This window comes from Salvelinus fontinalis, chromosome 6 (genome assembly GCF_029448725.1).
Source record: "Salvelinus fontinalis isolate EN_2023a chromosome 6, ASM2944872v1, whole genome shotgun sequence".
In the NCBI taxonomy this organism is placed as follows: domain Eukaryota; kingdom Metazoa; phylum Chordata; class Actinopteri; order Salmoniformes; family Salmonidae; genus Salvelinus; species Salvelinus fontinalis.
Genome location: NC_074670.1, coordinates 28,994,668 through 29,009,945, shown reverse-complemented (window position 1 = coordinate 29,009,945; position 15,278 = coordinate 28,994,668). Strand labels below are relative to the sequence as shown.

The 15,278-nt window shown below is 45.1% G+C and overlaps 1 protein-coding gene and 1 long non-coding RNA gene across 2 annotated transcripts in view; one reads left to right on the top strand and one right to left on the bottom strand.

Annotated features, from left to right (window-relative positions):
* Positions 1–204: 204 nt before the first annotated feature.
* Positions 205–1,629, top strand: LOC129857577 (uncharacterized). Its single transcript, XR_008759916.1, has 3 exons — positions 205–635; positions 1,247–1,293; positions 1,395–1,629. It is a non-coding gene; the product is annotated as an uncharacterized LOC129857577 (long non-coding RNA).
* A 406-nt stretch (positions 1,630–2,035) lies between these two features.
* LOC129857576 (nectin-2-like) overlaps positions 2,036–15,278 on the bottom strand; it is a 76,712-nt gene continuing 63,469 nt past the window's right edge. The window contains exons 7-10 of the mRNA XM_055925983.1: positions 4,687–4,819; positions 4,535–4,604; positions 4,153–4,239; positions 2,036–3,344 (exon numbers count right to left, since the gene is read on the bottom strand). Coding sequence (XP_055781958.1) covers positions 3,123–3,344; positions 4,153–4,239; positions 4,535–4,604; positions 4,687–4,819 — 512 coding nt within the window. The 3' untranslated portion in view covers positions 2,036–3,122. The remainder of the gene's footprint in view (positions 3,345–4,152; positions 4,240–4,534; positions 4,605–4,686; positions 4,820–15,278) is intronic.

Sequence of the window (15,278 nt, the reverse complement as noted above, 5' to 3'; positions counted from 1 at the left end):
TAGCATATTAATTAATATTAATGGTTGCTTGCTACCCAAATATTTGAACCTTAGGTATTACACTTTAGTACCTTGAGTAGAAAAGGAACATTTTCTTAAGAAAATGTGTGTGCTTGCTATAGTCTACAATAGTGAATAGGAGCAAACACGAATCTCACATACAGAGTATCCATCCATGAGTGTTCTGCTCTCGCTGCATTGACCTGTAGTAGAGACATCTACTCCAGAGGTACTTGCTTAGGTCACAACATATCGGTCACAGCTGTTTGGGCAATATGGCAGCACTCTCATGTTCTGTGGCTGGATCCCTCAATACAGGCTCTGAAAAAAATTGTCCCATTGGCTGCCACCCAGAGCCATAGAGACGTACAAAGACGTCATGGGGGAAAGCAAAGATAAACTGTGTGGGAAAAGTGTTGCTTCTGTTTTACTCAGGCTGTTGCCATAGTAACAGCGGAGCTTATCAACAACATGCGGGTTTTGTTTTAGCAAAGATATTAATGGTAGCTAGCAAGCAGGCTATCAAAGGAATATTAGCTAGCTGATGAGATCAAATGGCTGATAAACGTGGTTTGGAGAAACTGGACTTTGGTGCATTAAGCATCGAGCAACAGCAGCTACTCCGACAATTTAAGGTTAGTTAGCTAGCTAACACTTTACTACTGTAACGTTAGGTAACGTCGTTAGCATCATGAGTGCTCCTTGGCTTTTCCAACAACATTTAGTTAGCTAGTTCTATCGATATAATTAGGAATTAAAATACAATAGGATTTATTGTTCTATCACTCACTGCATTATTTTTGCATTCATCCAGGTAATAGTTAGCTAGCAGTAATTCCTTGGGGAAAGATAGGCTCAGCAATGACAAACATCGCGTGGGGTAACTTTAAATCTGCTATTGACCAGCTGGCTTTTCCCAATATCATGAGGCATGGGAAAGTAGAATGGACAGTAAAGTTATTAAGGGACATTCACCATTATATTTATCCTGGGACAAGAAAAGCCAACAATGTATATTAGAGAGCGCATCCAGAGGTGGAGGCCTTAATAAGCGACTTTTTAACGTTTGTTAATTGGCTGGCACTGACTCACGGTATATTTTCAGACATATTATTCTCCATTTCAATTAGGGCTCTCAAGCTCCAGACATCAATAACAAATATAATTATATTTCATATTTAGCTACAGTAATGAGGTCTAACTGGCGATTGTTTGGGTACCTGCTTCTTGTTTTGTTTTTTTACAGAGATGTATTTCTCAAAAGACCCACAGACATTCGAGCGTATGCAGCAGGTGAGTTCAATCAACAACACAAACCGACACGTACACCAATATACAGACTGGGACAGTCCTCTACTTAGAACTACCAATAATTAACATTTTCTCTCTTTCAGATTACTTCACCGACCAAAACCTTTGTTTGATCATTGGCTCCAAACTGCAGGGCGATCCTGCCACAGACTGAATCCTTACTGGATTGTTTGGCAGTTCAACTGTCATTGAAGTGTAAAGCTGTAACAAGCCTCTTTCTCTGCGTTCTGTACATTCTCTGCATTGACTAGTTATGTGTCAAAGTAACATGATACAAATATAAAACATTATATAAAGTGGGAATGTACTGGCACCCAGGCAGATGTTCTTACTGAGCATCATTACAACAGGTTAGTTACAGGGCTAAAGAAGGATGTTTTATACCGCTGGTTCAGAGGAAAAGATAGAGGATTTCTAGGCCTATAGGGTGGAGTGGACAGCCTCTTTACAGGAGTTCTCAGGGAAAAGTCTTAAAGGGATCATTGGAACATCCCAACTCTGACGTTAAGCCATTGAAGTTGAAACCTAAAACAGTTTATGGTTAGGGATGTCCTAAGGATTCCGGATAGCACTAACCATTTTCTCAAGCCTCAGAGTTCCCCCTTCTGGACTCTAATGTACTTCCACTAACTTCCCAACTCTTCAGATGAAACAAAAAACATTAAGCAAGATGAGACAATGTGACCGCAGCAATACTGACCATAACTTTAGAATGATCTGGATACATAGTTTAAATGTTTAATGAATTACAAATCATCAAGTAACCAGCACATCAGGCTTTGCTTTAAAAACATACATAGTGCAGTAAAAACTGGTAAATTCCATCTGTCACAAAGCATGACAAAATCATTCATAATTCTGTTTGATTCACATTTTATAATCTGACACTCTACAAAAATAGGCACATCTGGTTTAACAACTAAGTGATTGTATAGAGAAGACCCTGAAATTGTATAAAAACCTAGACCCTGACAATATTGGACATTTCAACAGTAGGCCTACGTAGTACATTCTGTAACCAACATACTGCATGTGAATATAGCATTTAAATCCTGAGCGAACAGGCACAAATCGTCAATGTTAAAAGGTAACAGAGATTTCCTTTTTATATATACAAGATTGTTAGATTTTTGTTCAGGCAATTGATTGTCCCTCTCTTATGGCTTGTATTGTGCTCCAGGAATCCAGAATTGTATCTTGGACACAGATCTAGGATCAGATTACATGATGTAAAATCTTAAACATAATCCTTAGGGAGTAAAACACACAACTGACCTTACACCAGTGTCTATAGGCAACATCATCCTACTGCCTAGCTCAGAATAGTGTACTACTACTAGACTCCTGACCCCATCTACATTCCACAGTATGATGGAGCTATCAATACACACTGATCTGATCCAAGGTCAGTGTTGCGTTATCCCCTAATGGTAATGGTTAGGATTCAAAGAGGGTAAGCTGGCCCTGGATCTGTGCCTATTAAACAATCTCACACACTTACTGTACACATGGAACTTTAACCACAACATACGAGATTCAACCAACGGCGATAAAAGTTAGTGTTCTTTTATGTTGTGTCTGACTTACACAGCATTTTAACGGTAAAGCGGATCCCCCTTTTAAAAACACGATTCCCGTTATTAGAACCCAATACAGACACTCACTTTAGTTCACAATGTCAAATTCTAGATTGGAGATACTGATTGAACGGCAATGACTGCAGCCATCCCACAGACACACACATCCAGTGTCCGATGTTCTTCACGTACAAACAGGTTTAGTCCCACACACACTTCCAATGTCTCCCATCTTCACACAAACATGGCCTGGGACACAAAGCTCTCTCCACGAGTCGCTCCGGCGACAGGGGGGTGGTCCTCCTCGTTGTCATGGTAATCATTGGGCTTGTACTGGTTGGCGTACAGGGGCGGGACTTCGTTTAGCCTGGGTTCATCCCAGCCAGAAGGGGCGCCAGCGTAGCGCAACTCCTCCGCATCACGATTGTATTCCTCATCACTGCACGCATCCAGGTCCTGGTGGGAAAGATAACATCTTAATAATCATGTACAAATAAGGAGAACCAATGGAGTCATCATAGTATTCTAGTGACCCTTGCATTAGTGAACAAACTGAAACCTTTTGAGAGTCTTGAACCCAGGTCTTCTAGCCCATGGGCAAACTTGCTAACCACTGCTCCAATAGGGTTAAATCACAGGGGGGAAATTGTAACTAGCTTACCAAGGCAATGGTTGCTACAGTATTACAAAGACATGTTTCTATCTATAGCATGTTCAGTGTAACAGCTTCTATCCACATAGCAGCCCTCCATACCCTTCAGTTTCCTACACATTGTCATGTTCTGGTAAATAGGGCAATCATGTTGAGTATATCACCTTCTATCCACATAGCAGCCCTCCATACCCTTCAGTTTCCTACACGTTCTCATGGTTGTGGTAAATAGGGCAATCATGTTGAGTAACTGGTAAATTAATTATCAGAAGTAGATGTTAAATGATTGATTTCTTTTTGTTTCATGAATCCTTTACCAGGATGCATTATGAATGATATAGATAATGAACTAAGAGTTGGGTTGAGACACTTTATAAGCCAAAGCTACAGAGCTTAATGTATCCCGATAGTCTACAACGGCTTCCTCTCCTGGTCTCCAGTCACTCCATCTTCACTGATAGGAAAACACAGGCCAGCTGGAAGCAATATCAAGGGGGCCAGCTGGGAATTTGCTTTCACCCGTCCAGGTCTTTTTATGTCTGAAGATTGAGGAAAGGAGTCAGGAGAGAAGGACTATTGAGAGATGCACCCCATGTATGGCTGTGTTCTTACCGTGCTGGGCTCGGCATCCTGCGGAGCGTAGTACAGGTGTTCCACGGACCCGTCCTTTCTCTCCACAGGGTCTCGACTGGTGTTCAGCTGCAGATGCGCACGCACACACACAGGATTATTCTCATGTACTCTGAGTTTGGGTTAAACTAGGTCCAAGAGGCTTCTAAACAGTTCCACCCCCAAGCCATAAGACTCCTGAACATCTAGTCAAATGGCTACCCAGACTATTTGCAGTGCCCATCTATTTCAGATGGAGGCTTTTTCCAGCATAATGTTTATCATTTAACAATGTTGATAAAAACATGTTGTGGTGTTGTAAAATACAACTTGAGGGGCCATTACAACAAGTCTAAAACTGTTATGGCTGGACAGCATCCCTCACCCTATCAGAAGAGCTGCTGGTGGTGGTCTGCTGCTTCATAGGGGGAGGGGGCTTGTACTTGGGTGGACCACTGAGAAAGAGAGAAAGGAAGGAATCAAAACAAAGAGTAAGGATGATCACTTGAGTAATGAGTAACAGAGACAAACACTCACTCTCCATTGTGCTGGTTGCGTTTTTTGCGGACCAAGACCACAACACTGCCGATAATGGCCAGCAGCAGAACCACCCCAATGAGCCCTCCTATAACACCGCTTGTAGCGGGACCCTTCACTGGCAGTTGAGTACCTGTAGAGAGAGAGGGAGAGTAGGAGAGATGAGAGAAAATAAAGTAGATGTGAGATGGGAAGGAAGACAAAAAAAAAAGGTAAAAGGGGATAAGTACAAAAAGGAGAGAAGAGAGAACATTAACAAGAGTAGTGATAACATTCACATGCTGGAGTAGCCCCACACGCACAGGAATAACCATACATTACACAACATCGTTTCATTTGTGGTGAAAGGTTCTGAAAGCGGAATTCAAAATGTAATCCCCAAGTAATGAAGTAGGGCTAACTACAGTCAATGGTGTGTGTGTGTGTGTGTGTAAGACAGAGGTGCAAAGAAAGTGTGTGTGGATGAGAGGTATAGAGAAAGTGTTGAAGTGTGTGTGAGAGCAACCCAAGATGCAGAGAAAGTGTTTGTCTGCCTTTACAGAAGGTCTACATTAGTGTAGACTACAGTCACATGGGGAGGCAGACAATCAGACATAATGACTGTAGTCCCTTCCTCTAATGAACCATGACAACAAGTACCAACACTAACAATAAGATAGGAATACATACACACACACACACAGTGTGACCCATCCCCATATCCCCCCCATCATTGCCCAGGGGATTATGCTAATAAGGGAGTGTTAAAGGGCAATGAGGAGCTCAGCTAATTGGAGGAGAGTTACACAGGGAAAGTCATTTGGTTGGCGCCTGATTGAATATTGTTAGGCTTATAATTATGGCTGTGGTACTGATGATCTCATAGCAACGCTCTGTAATGGAAATAATGGAGCATCCAATGACCTTTACACATGTAAATAGCAGTTGTTTTCAATTAGACCACAACATGTAAGTAAAATAAAAACGCTTTGGTTTCCCAATAAAACTATGAAAACTGTCAATTTTTTATATTTATTTAACCTTTATTTAACTAGGCAAGTCAGTTAAGAACAAATTCTTATTAACAATGACGGCCTAGGAACAGTGGGTTAACTGCCTTGTTCAGGGGCAGAACGACAGATTTTAAACTTGTCAGCGCGGGACTTTGATCCACTAACCTTTCGGTTACAGGCCCAACACTAACCACTAGGCTACCTGTCACCCCAATAATAAATTATAATTTCTTAAAATGATCTCAGAGTAGTTCACCCTGACATGTATAAAGTCATTATTGTTCAGAACATGGCATGTTTAATAGGTCTTATGAGACAAAGATTTACACCATAGCAGTAGTCCAGTTATAGGACTTAGAAGGGAGTGTTACTAGGGGATTTGTGTAATACAGCCTGTTGTCCACATGGCGGTGCTGTGTCTCCATAACAGTGGCTCTGAAGTACTAATAATCGTCACTACCTCTGCTTTGTTCCGTCCTCTCTGCTCTTCATCACTCCCATGGTCGTCCTATGTATCTAGCTATATCCATGCTCCTTTGTTGGCGCAAGAAAGCACTATAGACATCTTACCTCCACCATCCCTCTTTCTTTATCCCTCACTTGCACCCCAATCCCCTCTTCCCTGATTCATGTGCAAATATTGTACTATAAATTGTACCTTCCTGTATTATACTGATGCTAAAATGTTTATTCTATTATACTGAGCCATTTACTTTATGTTCATATTCTTATATTTTATTTCTTGTTGTTGCATTGTCAAGAAGGAACCTGCAAGTAACAATTTAGTTGGACAGTGTATATACACCATGTGTATCCTGTACATACGACTAGTAAAACCTGAAACTTTTCCTCCCTCTCCAAAGTGATTTCCTCCCCTCATCTCCTTTTTACTGATAGGGAATAAACTAGGCTGGTGACAGCTTTATCTGGTAAGCATTCTTTATTTATTAGGGTACTTTCTTTTCAGATCAGTTCAGATAAAGGAGAGGAAGCCACTTTAGTGTATTGAGATGCAGCCGCTGTCTGAGTAACTCCAGCAGTGGTGAATAGAGATCATGCCCTCTCTATCTGTGGTGGATACCAGCCATGTCTCGCTCTAACGAAATCTCCCAGACGGCCTGAGCATGCCCGCTGTGTCTCTCAGCTGGTGCCGCACTCCGCTGCCCTCCGACAAGGACAGGCTGGGCTCCATAAATTTAGCCAAAACGGGTGCGTGCGCGCGCACACACACTGAGCAAAGTCCAGCTGGCAGGGCCATCTTGTATACTATCCAATATCCCTGTCACTCACATCAACATTTATACACACCCACAATTCTCTGTGTTGTGCTGCATGCCCCATACCCTCCCTCCCACTCACTCACACCCCCATACCCTCCCACTCACTCACACCCCCACCCACAGATTGAGATAGAGTTTATCCACTCTTGGTGTATTCAAGGATTCTACCTGTATTCTCAATGTGAGGTATGGTCTAAAATACTGCTAGAGTTTTAAAATCTAAAACAAAATACTGCCAAAGTTCTACAACACTAGAGCACTGCTGCATAAGATAGCTGGTGCATAATTAAGCAGCCTCTAGATGATTGCTGGGGGATTTTCCGGTCTGAGAGACTGGCTGATCAGGAAACAGAGTAACATCTCGCTCTGCCTGCCTGCTTACCTCTCTCGGTGCGGCCTGCCTGCTTACCCCTCTCGGTGATACCAGTCTGCCTTTCCCAACTGGGATTAAGGTTAACATGCTTCCCCAGTCAACCATACAGGCCCATATGACTCATGTGACCTCGGGCTGGCTGACCTGGCCTAGCCGCACTATGCTGCACTTATCCCTGCCTCTCCCTTTTACCAACCTGCTATCCTCCACTGCTGCCTTCGTTTGGGAAACGCTCGTTTATCTCTCCTTAATATGGCAGCTCAAATCTGTAGCGTCTCCAGCTCTGCATCTTTAATCTCCTAACAGGCAGAGATAAGCCTGTTTTATTACCCTCCCTGCCCTCACACACATCTCTGCTCCCAGAGCTATGCATTTATTATACCTCAGCTATAACAGTAATTGACCCAAACAGATTAAAGGGTCATTCATTGGCCAAACAATCCTATTGCTGCTGATCATAAAATCCACCTGTATTGTTTTTTTGTTGACTTACATTTGAGCATCAACGGACACGTGGCAAACACGGTTACATTGAGCCCGGATGAGGTTACAGATTAGGTCTAGACGGATTGATCAGCACTGATAGAGATAAAGATGAGGATGAAGAGAGAGCTGAAGTAATCCCATTGCTCAGTCAGGGAGAGGAGAAGTCTAGCCCTTAGATCCTAAAGGCTTAACAGTGGTACATTACCAACATCCATTCAGCCCAACACAAACACACCTCGCTCCCTAGCGACCCTGTATCCTGGTAACCAGGCGCCGCATACATAATCACACAGATTGGAGGTGTGTGTGGGAGGGAGAGAAGGACAGGGGCATACAGTGATAGAGGAGAGCGGATGAATGGGAGAGACGGGGTGATGGAGAGGAATTCAGATCACTTTGGAAACTGCCTCTTCAAGTATGCTAGTCTTATATTACTGCTGCTAATAATAAACACACTATACACAATATAACTACCAACAACACTACTACAGTAGTACTACGTGGACTGCTGTTGCCTGCCTGCCTGGGCCCGGTGCTGTACTGAAGCTGTAGTCTGTCATACAGGCCCAGTATTCATTTAGGGTGATTCCAGAGCTGGCCCCATGCATTTACACTGCCTGGGATTAAACGGATGTCAGGGACACCAAGCCTGTGTGTGTGTGTGTGTGTGTGTGTGTGTGTGTGTGTGTGTGTGTGTGTGTGTGTGTGTGTGTGTGTGTGTGTGTGTGTGTGTGTGTGTGTGTGTGTGTGTGTGTGTGTGTGACAGCAGAAAAGACCGTGTGTATGCATACAATTGAGTGTGGGTGTGTGAGTGTTTGACGTTGATCTCCCCCTCTCTCTGCAGGGAAACAGTGTGCTCCCTGCCATGGTGCATTAAGGCACCGACAGGCACCCTGGGAGAAGGCAGGGTATCTCTCTCCCACCCTCATACCCTCTCTCTCTGACAAGGTCGAGGCTCCCTCTCGCTGTCTCTGCGTCAATATGTACAGTGCACTTTACACTGGAACAGAGGTGGCTGGGTCCAGCCAGCATGGAGCAGGCCTGCGGCATTACCCAAATGTAGCTTTACAGTCCAGCTGAGAAGGTTTAATATGGGTAGGAATAGGACTAGGCAGGCTAGTCCAAAGGCAACACGCACCAACCCACAACCACACCAAATAGCTGTTCATCCCAGCAACAGAGAGAACATACACAGGTTGCAGCTGGCAGGTCCATAACAAGGCATGCACACACAAGTACATGTGCCACACACACAGTCCAGTCCGGATAACTAGGAGTTGTACTATAAGAACCCAGGTCACCTCAGCTAGTGTGTCATAATGTGAACTGTCCCTAACCTCTGCCTCCCTCCCTGGGGCCTGGTCTGTCACCCATTGGTCTGTTTACCTGCCCTGTGACCTTCTGCCTGGGAGAACATTCACTTCATTACCTACTGGAGCACTACTCCGCCATGCACAGAGGGATCCCAGCCCAGAGCGCAGCCTCCTACTGAGAGGGGATTGAGGTGAGACAAACTAACATGTCCACTAGGGTTTCCTGTACTAACAATGTGCAGGTCTCAGGTTAGGCTGTGTTAGGTCAAAGCAATATCGAGGAGGATGCCTTGCTAGAATTCAATATCACTTATAGCTATATTTGTTCAACGTCAATAGAGATGGAGGACAGAGAGGAGATGACTTCAGGCTACTGAGATGTATCCTCTCGGCCACAGCAGACGGCTAATTGGGGGGCCATCTCCAGTAGACTACCTCGAATAAAAGACTGATTGACAGAACGGGGATCCGTAATGGCCCCGCTTTCCAGTTGCATTCTCTTCCCCTTTCATCCGAAGCCCCTCAAGAGATTCCGCAGAGCCAGAACGGCACTGGCCCGGCTCTAGCTCTGCATTTGGATTTAAACTCTCATTAAGACAATTCTCCTCTGCCTTGGTGAACTATTGGGCATAAAAACAATGGAATAGAATAAGCAATGAGGGTAAGATTTTGCATGTCGAAAAAAAGGACTTATCGTTATGTGGCGAGCTACCGTGACTAGGTTTAGTTTGTTGTTGATTTTGCAGGGTTACATTGCAAGTAACATACACATTTAATTATGCACACGTTATTTGCATGGACATCGAATGGGCCTGTGGGCATATGGGTGTGGAATCACAATGCAAACCAGAACCACAGTTATATATCGTTCCTCTCACGTCTACATCTACTGTGTTCCCTGGGAGGTGTTCGAGGTTGTGGGAGCCTTGTGCTGATCATACATGGAAGTCACAGGAGGTTGGTGGCACCTTCATTGGGGAGGACAGGCTTGTGGTAATGACTGGAGCGGCAACAGTGGAATGGTATCAAACACATGGTCTCCAGTTGTTTGATGTCATTCCAATTGCTCCGTTCCGGCCATTATTATGAGCCTCCTGTGATGGAAGTCATTACCACCTACTACGGTGTTGCTATAGACGTGTGTTCTTCACAGTGTCTGTCCTCAACACCAACATTACACATAGCATACTACAAAAGCATGCACACATTTAGTGTGTTACAAATACACAATCAATCATACAGGATGACAGACACTCACACAATGCATATGCATATGGATGCTAGTCACATTTACACATGCACACCCACCCCCGCATGTCACAGATGAAGAATATCAAACTGCTGTACATGTATCAAGGCATGCCCGACAATATCCTCCAGACAGACAACCCCATGAGCACATAATGATCCTTCCTACAGCATCTAACACACTGCATCAAGTCTGTCTCTCTCAGATAATACTTTTTATGTCACAATTCATCAGAATCTAAATATACAGTTAGCTATATCATGCTCCTCCATCTCTCCCACCTCTGTGTGTGTGTGTGGTGTCAGAGATGGACAGTTCAATAGCAACAGCAAAGTATAAAGTGGGTGAGTGGACATAAATAAATTGCAGTGGGCGAGGAACAGAGTGTGTGAGGTAATCAATAGGTAGCAGTGAAGGACACTTGATGCAGTGTGGAGCAGCAGGCCAGCCCTGCGTGAAAGACATGACACAAACACTGGTTGCACGTTACAATGACGCTCAACATGACAGTCAACACAATACAGAAAGACACACATACACAGAGTGTGCAAAACATTAGGAACAACCGCTCTTTCCATGACAGACTGACCAGCTGAATCCAGGTGAAATCTATGGTCACTTATTGATGTCACCTGTTAAATCCACTTCAAATCAGAGTAGATGAAGTGGAGGAGACAGGTTAAAAAGGACTTTAAAGCCTCGAGACATTCAGAGGGTGAATGAGCAAGACAAAATAAAAAAGTGCCTTTGAACAGAGTATGGTAGTGGGTGCCAGGTGCACAGGTTTGAGTGTCAAACTGCAACGCTGCTGGTTGTTTTTCACATTCTGATCGTTTTACTGTAGACACCAGTCAGTGTGTGTGAGTGCATGCCAGTCAATTTAAGTGTTCACCAGAGCACACTAAGTCATTGTGTGCGTTTGTGTCTATAGTAACACTACACCCCTTATTGTAAGTGCTTATGTATACACACACGTCATTGAGAGCTGTGTTGAGGGGAGTTATATCAGTGTTCCCTAAAGAGACACACTACATACCCTCAGCCTCTTATACTGATACACACTACACTAGCCCTTAAACACCCAGCACAGCATAGGGCTCTACATATTTAATACAGAGCTCAGAGGACAGAAGAGAGTGGAAGGGAGAAGAGGATTGATTTCTTGGCAGCTTTACACCAGCCCAATCCTCCTGAAGTAGTGTGTGTGTACGCTTCTGCACAAGTGTGTGTCAGACTGCGTTAGACACGGCGAGAGGAGAGGGTACACACACACGGAGAGACAGGAGTGTGTGTGGAGAAGAAAGGTACCTGTGTAACAACACAGTCAGAAGGATGGAACAGATCTGATGTGAGTGTTTTTGATCTGCTGCTAAGGGAATGGAGGCTACTCAATGTGAAGGATGAGGCAGAAATAGCAGCTATTACACACCTAGATGGGCAGTGACTTCCTTTCTACTCCAACTGTCTTTGCCTGGGTCGGTATTCTGTCTGTTCTCAACATCTCACAACGCTCAACTTTCTTTTGGTCTGTGTACCAGGGCTGGGGAAACTTCCATTTCAATTCAATCATTGAAAAGTTTCCATTTACTTTCTATGAGAAGTTTGCAGTTCTTGAATTTCAGTTCACTTCCTAGATTGACTGCATTGAAACGGAATTGATCCCAACCCTGCTGTGTACACAATAGCAGTCACCTGAACAAGAGCAGATACTGGCATTGTTCTCTGTGTAATCTATCAATGGCTTGTTGATGTTCAACACTTCCTGCAGGTGACACACGGCAATATCAGATAGATGTGTATCAGATAGATGTGTCTACTCTAGGTGACACATACTCATCTTTCTTCTAGACACAGACACACCTGTATCAGGTCCCTCTGTCTCTGCTCTACCAGCTCAACTGGAAGTGAACAACACACACCGGTCTCTGAGACACCTGTATCAGGACCATCAGTGTTTCCTGTAGATGACAGAACTGTCGAGCAGGTGACAGAGCTGTCGAGCAAAGGGGGGGGGGGGCAACTCCAGTCCTCAAGGGCCTGATTGGTGTCACACTTTCTCCATCCCTAGCAAACACAGCTGATTAATCAAATTGCATTCTAAACTGAAGATCATGATTAGGTTATTATTGGAGTCAGGTGTGTTAGCTGGAGCTGGGACAAAACTGGTGCAATCAGGCTCTGAAGGACTGGAATTTCCCACCCCTGGTAGCAGAACTGTCTAGAAGGTGACAGAGTTGACTCTAGCAGGTGACTGAAATGTCTAGATCAACCACTTCCTCTGTGAAACACACCAGTCTGTAGACCATTAAGCAATATTAGGCTGGTTGACTTAGCATACATGCCATAGACAACAGTGTCCACTGTCACAAATATAATGCCACCAACCCGTTTGACAGAAAGACACTCTCCCTTCACCCTCTGCTATATGACACCAAGGAATGTTCACCTGCACCGAAACCCATCATCGCATTATCTTCACTCACTCCAACTCATTTGTTCTCTTTTCAATACACAACAATAAACCTTCAGCTCTTTTCAAAAACGTCTGCCATCCTACCAGACTTCACACAGGTCCAATGCCTGAAGGAAAAGGGTGTTACTGAAAACAGAGACAATTTTACTGAAATATTAATTACAAAATGTCTGTCTGATTAAAACTATGAATGAGGCCTCCCGGGTGGCGCAGTGGTCTAGGGCACTGCATCGCAGTGCTAACTGCGCCACCAGAGTCTCTGGGTTTGCGCCCAGGCTCTGTCGCAGCCGGCCGCGACCGGGAGGTCCGTGGGGCGACGCACAATTGGCATAGCGTCGTCCGGGGTAGGGAGGGTTTGGCCGGTAGGGATATCCTTGTCTCATCGCGCTCCAGCGACTCCTGTGGCGGGCCGGGCGCAGTGCGCGCCAACCAAGGGGGCCAGGTACACGGTGTTTCCTCCGACACATTGGTGCGGCTGGCTTCCGGGTTGGAGGCGCGCTGTGTTAAGAAGCAGTACGGCTGGTTGGGTTGTGCTTCGGAGGACGCGTGGCTTTCGACCTTCGTCTCTCCCGAGCCCGTACGGGAGTTGTAGCGATGAGACAAGGTAGTAATTACTAGCGATTGGATACCACGAAAATTGGGGAGAAAATGGGATAAAAATAAAAATTAAATTTTTTTTTAAAAAACTATGAATGAAATAAAACCCTGGGGGGTAAAGTATTTCAGAATGAAAGAAGGTTGAACTACACATCTACAGTCTATCCATTGTATAGTGGAAGAACATCTCTAGTGACCAGTAACTTGTGTATATGCATACTGTGTGTGTGACATGTCTTGGCTGTGACATGCTCTCCCCACCCCCTGCAGAAGCGTGTGTGTGTGTGTGTGTATACACGCTTGTGTGTAACATGCTTATGCTGTATGGATCATGAATATTATTCATAGAGCTGAATGTCAACATGGATGAATCATTTTGCTGTAAAATGTCACCAAACAGCAGTGTGTGTGTGTGTGTCTCGCAGCTCCACTGCTGGACGTGGTGGCAGGCTAGCTATGACCCTGGTTGTCATCACTGTACAAAAACATTACCACAAATAGAGACAGGAGGGATGGAGTGAGGGGGGAGAGAACAGAGGAGGGTGGATAGGGGAGCCAGTGAAGGAGACAGGGGCAATAGGGGACAGGGGACACAGGGTGGACAGGACAGCCAGAGCTATAGGGGACAGGCATGGAGACTTAGCCTCAGAGACATGCTATAGGCCTGGTTATTGTACAGCACCTCAAGCTGTAGAGAGCCCAGTGAAACTAGTCTCTGTGGATGTTAGTATGATGTCAGCAGAGAGTTCAACACATTACTATCAACCCACACACAACTCCCTGACAAAGACACACAGCTCCCTGACAAAGACACGCAGCTCCCTGACAAAGACACACAACTCCCTGACAAAGACACACAACTCCCTGACAAAGACACGCAGCTCCCTGACAAAGACACGCAGCTCCCTGACAAAGACACGCAGCTCCCTGACAAAGACACGCAGCTCCCTGACAAAGACACGCAGCTCCCTGACAAAGACACGCAGCTCCCTGACAAAGACACGCAGCTCCCTGACAAAGACACGCAGCTCCCTGACAAAGACACGCAGCTCCCTGACAAAGACACGCAGCTCCCTGACAAAGACACACAGCTCCCTGACAAAGACACACAGCTCCCTGACAAAGACACACAGCTCCCTGACAAAGACACACAGCTCCCTGACAGACACACAGCTCCCTGACAAAGACACACAGCTCCCTGACAAAGACACACAGCTCCCTGACAAAGACACACAGCTCCCTGACAAAGACACACAGCTCCCTGACAAAGACACACAGCTCCCTGACAAAGACACACAGCTCCCTGACAAAGACACACAACTCCCTGACAAAGACACACAACTCCCTGACAAAGACACACAGCTCCCTGACAAAGACACACAGCTCCCTGACAAAGACACACAGCTCCCTGACAAAGACACACAACTCCCTGAAAGTTCCAGCAGCAGTTACATAAAGGAGCTTTTCTTGTTGCATTTTAAAAGCCCTCCTCCATCCCATCATGCCTGTGACCTTTAAGGTTGAGAGAGTGTAATGAGGAGTGGGGCTATACACTACAGACAGGCTCAGGGCCCATGGATGAAGGACAAGGAAGGAGGGAAGGAATAAAGGAGGGAGGGAGAGAAGGAATGATGAGGCAGTGTCATCTATGCTCCCTCTGGCTCTTCCAGCTGTTCTCTTTTCCCCCTCTCGCTTTTTCTCCTCCATTGCTTTTCAACAGCACTCGTCTCTCACCGATCACCCTTAAAACCACTTGTGCCCCTTCTCCTTGCCTCCCTCCCATCGTTCTCTTTTTCCGCTCTCTCCTCCACACAAATGACTCCAGGAAA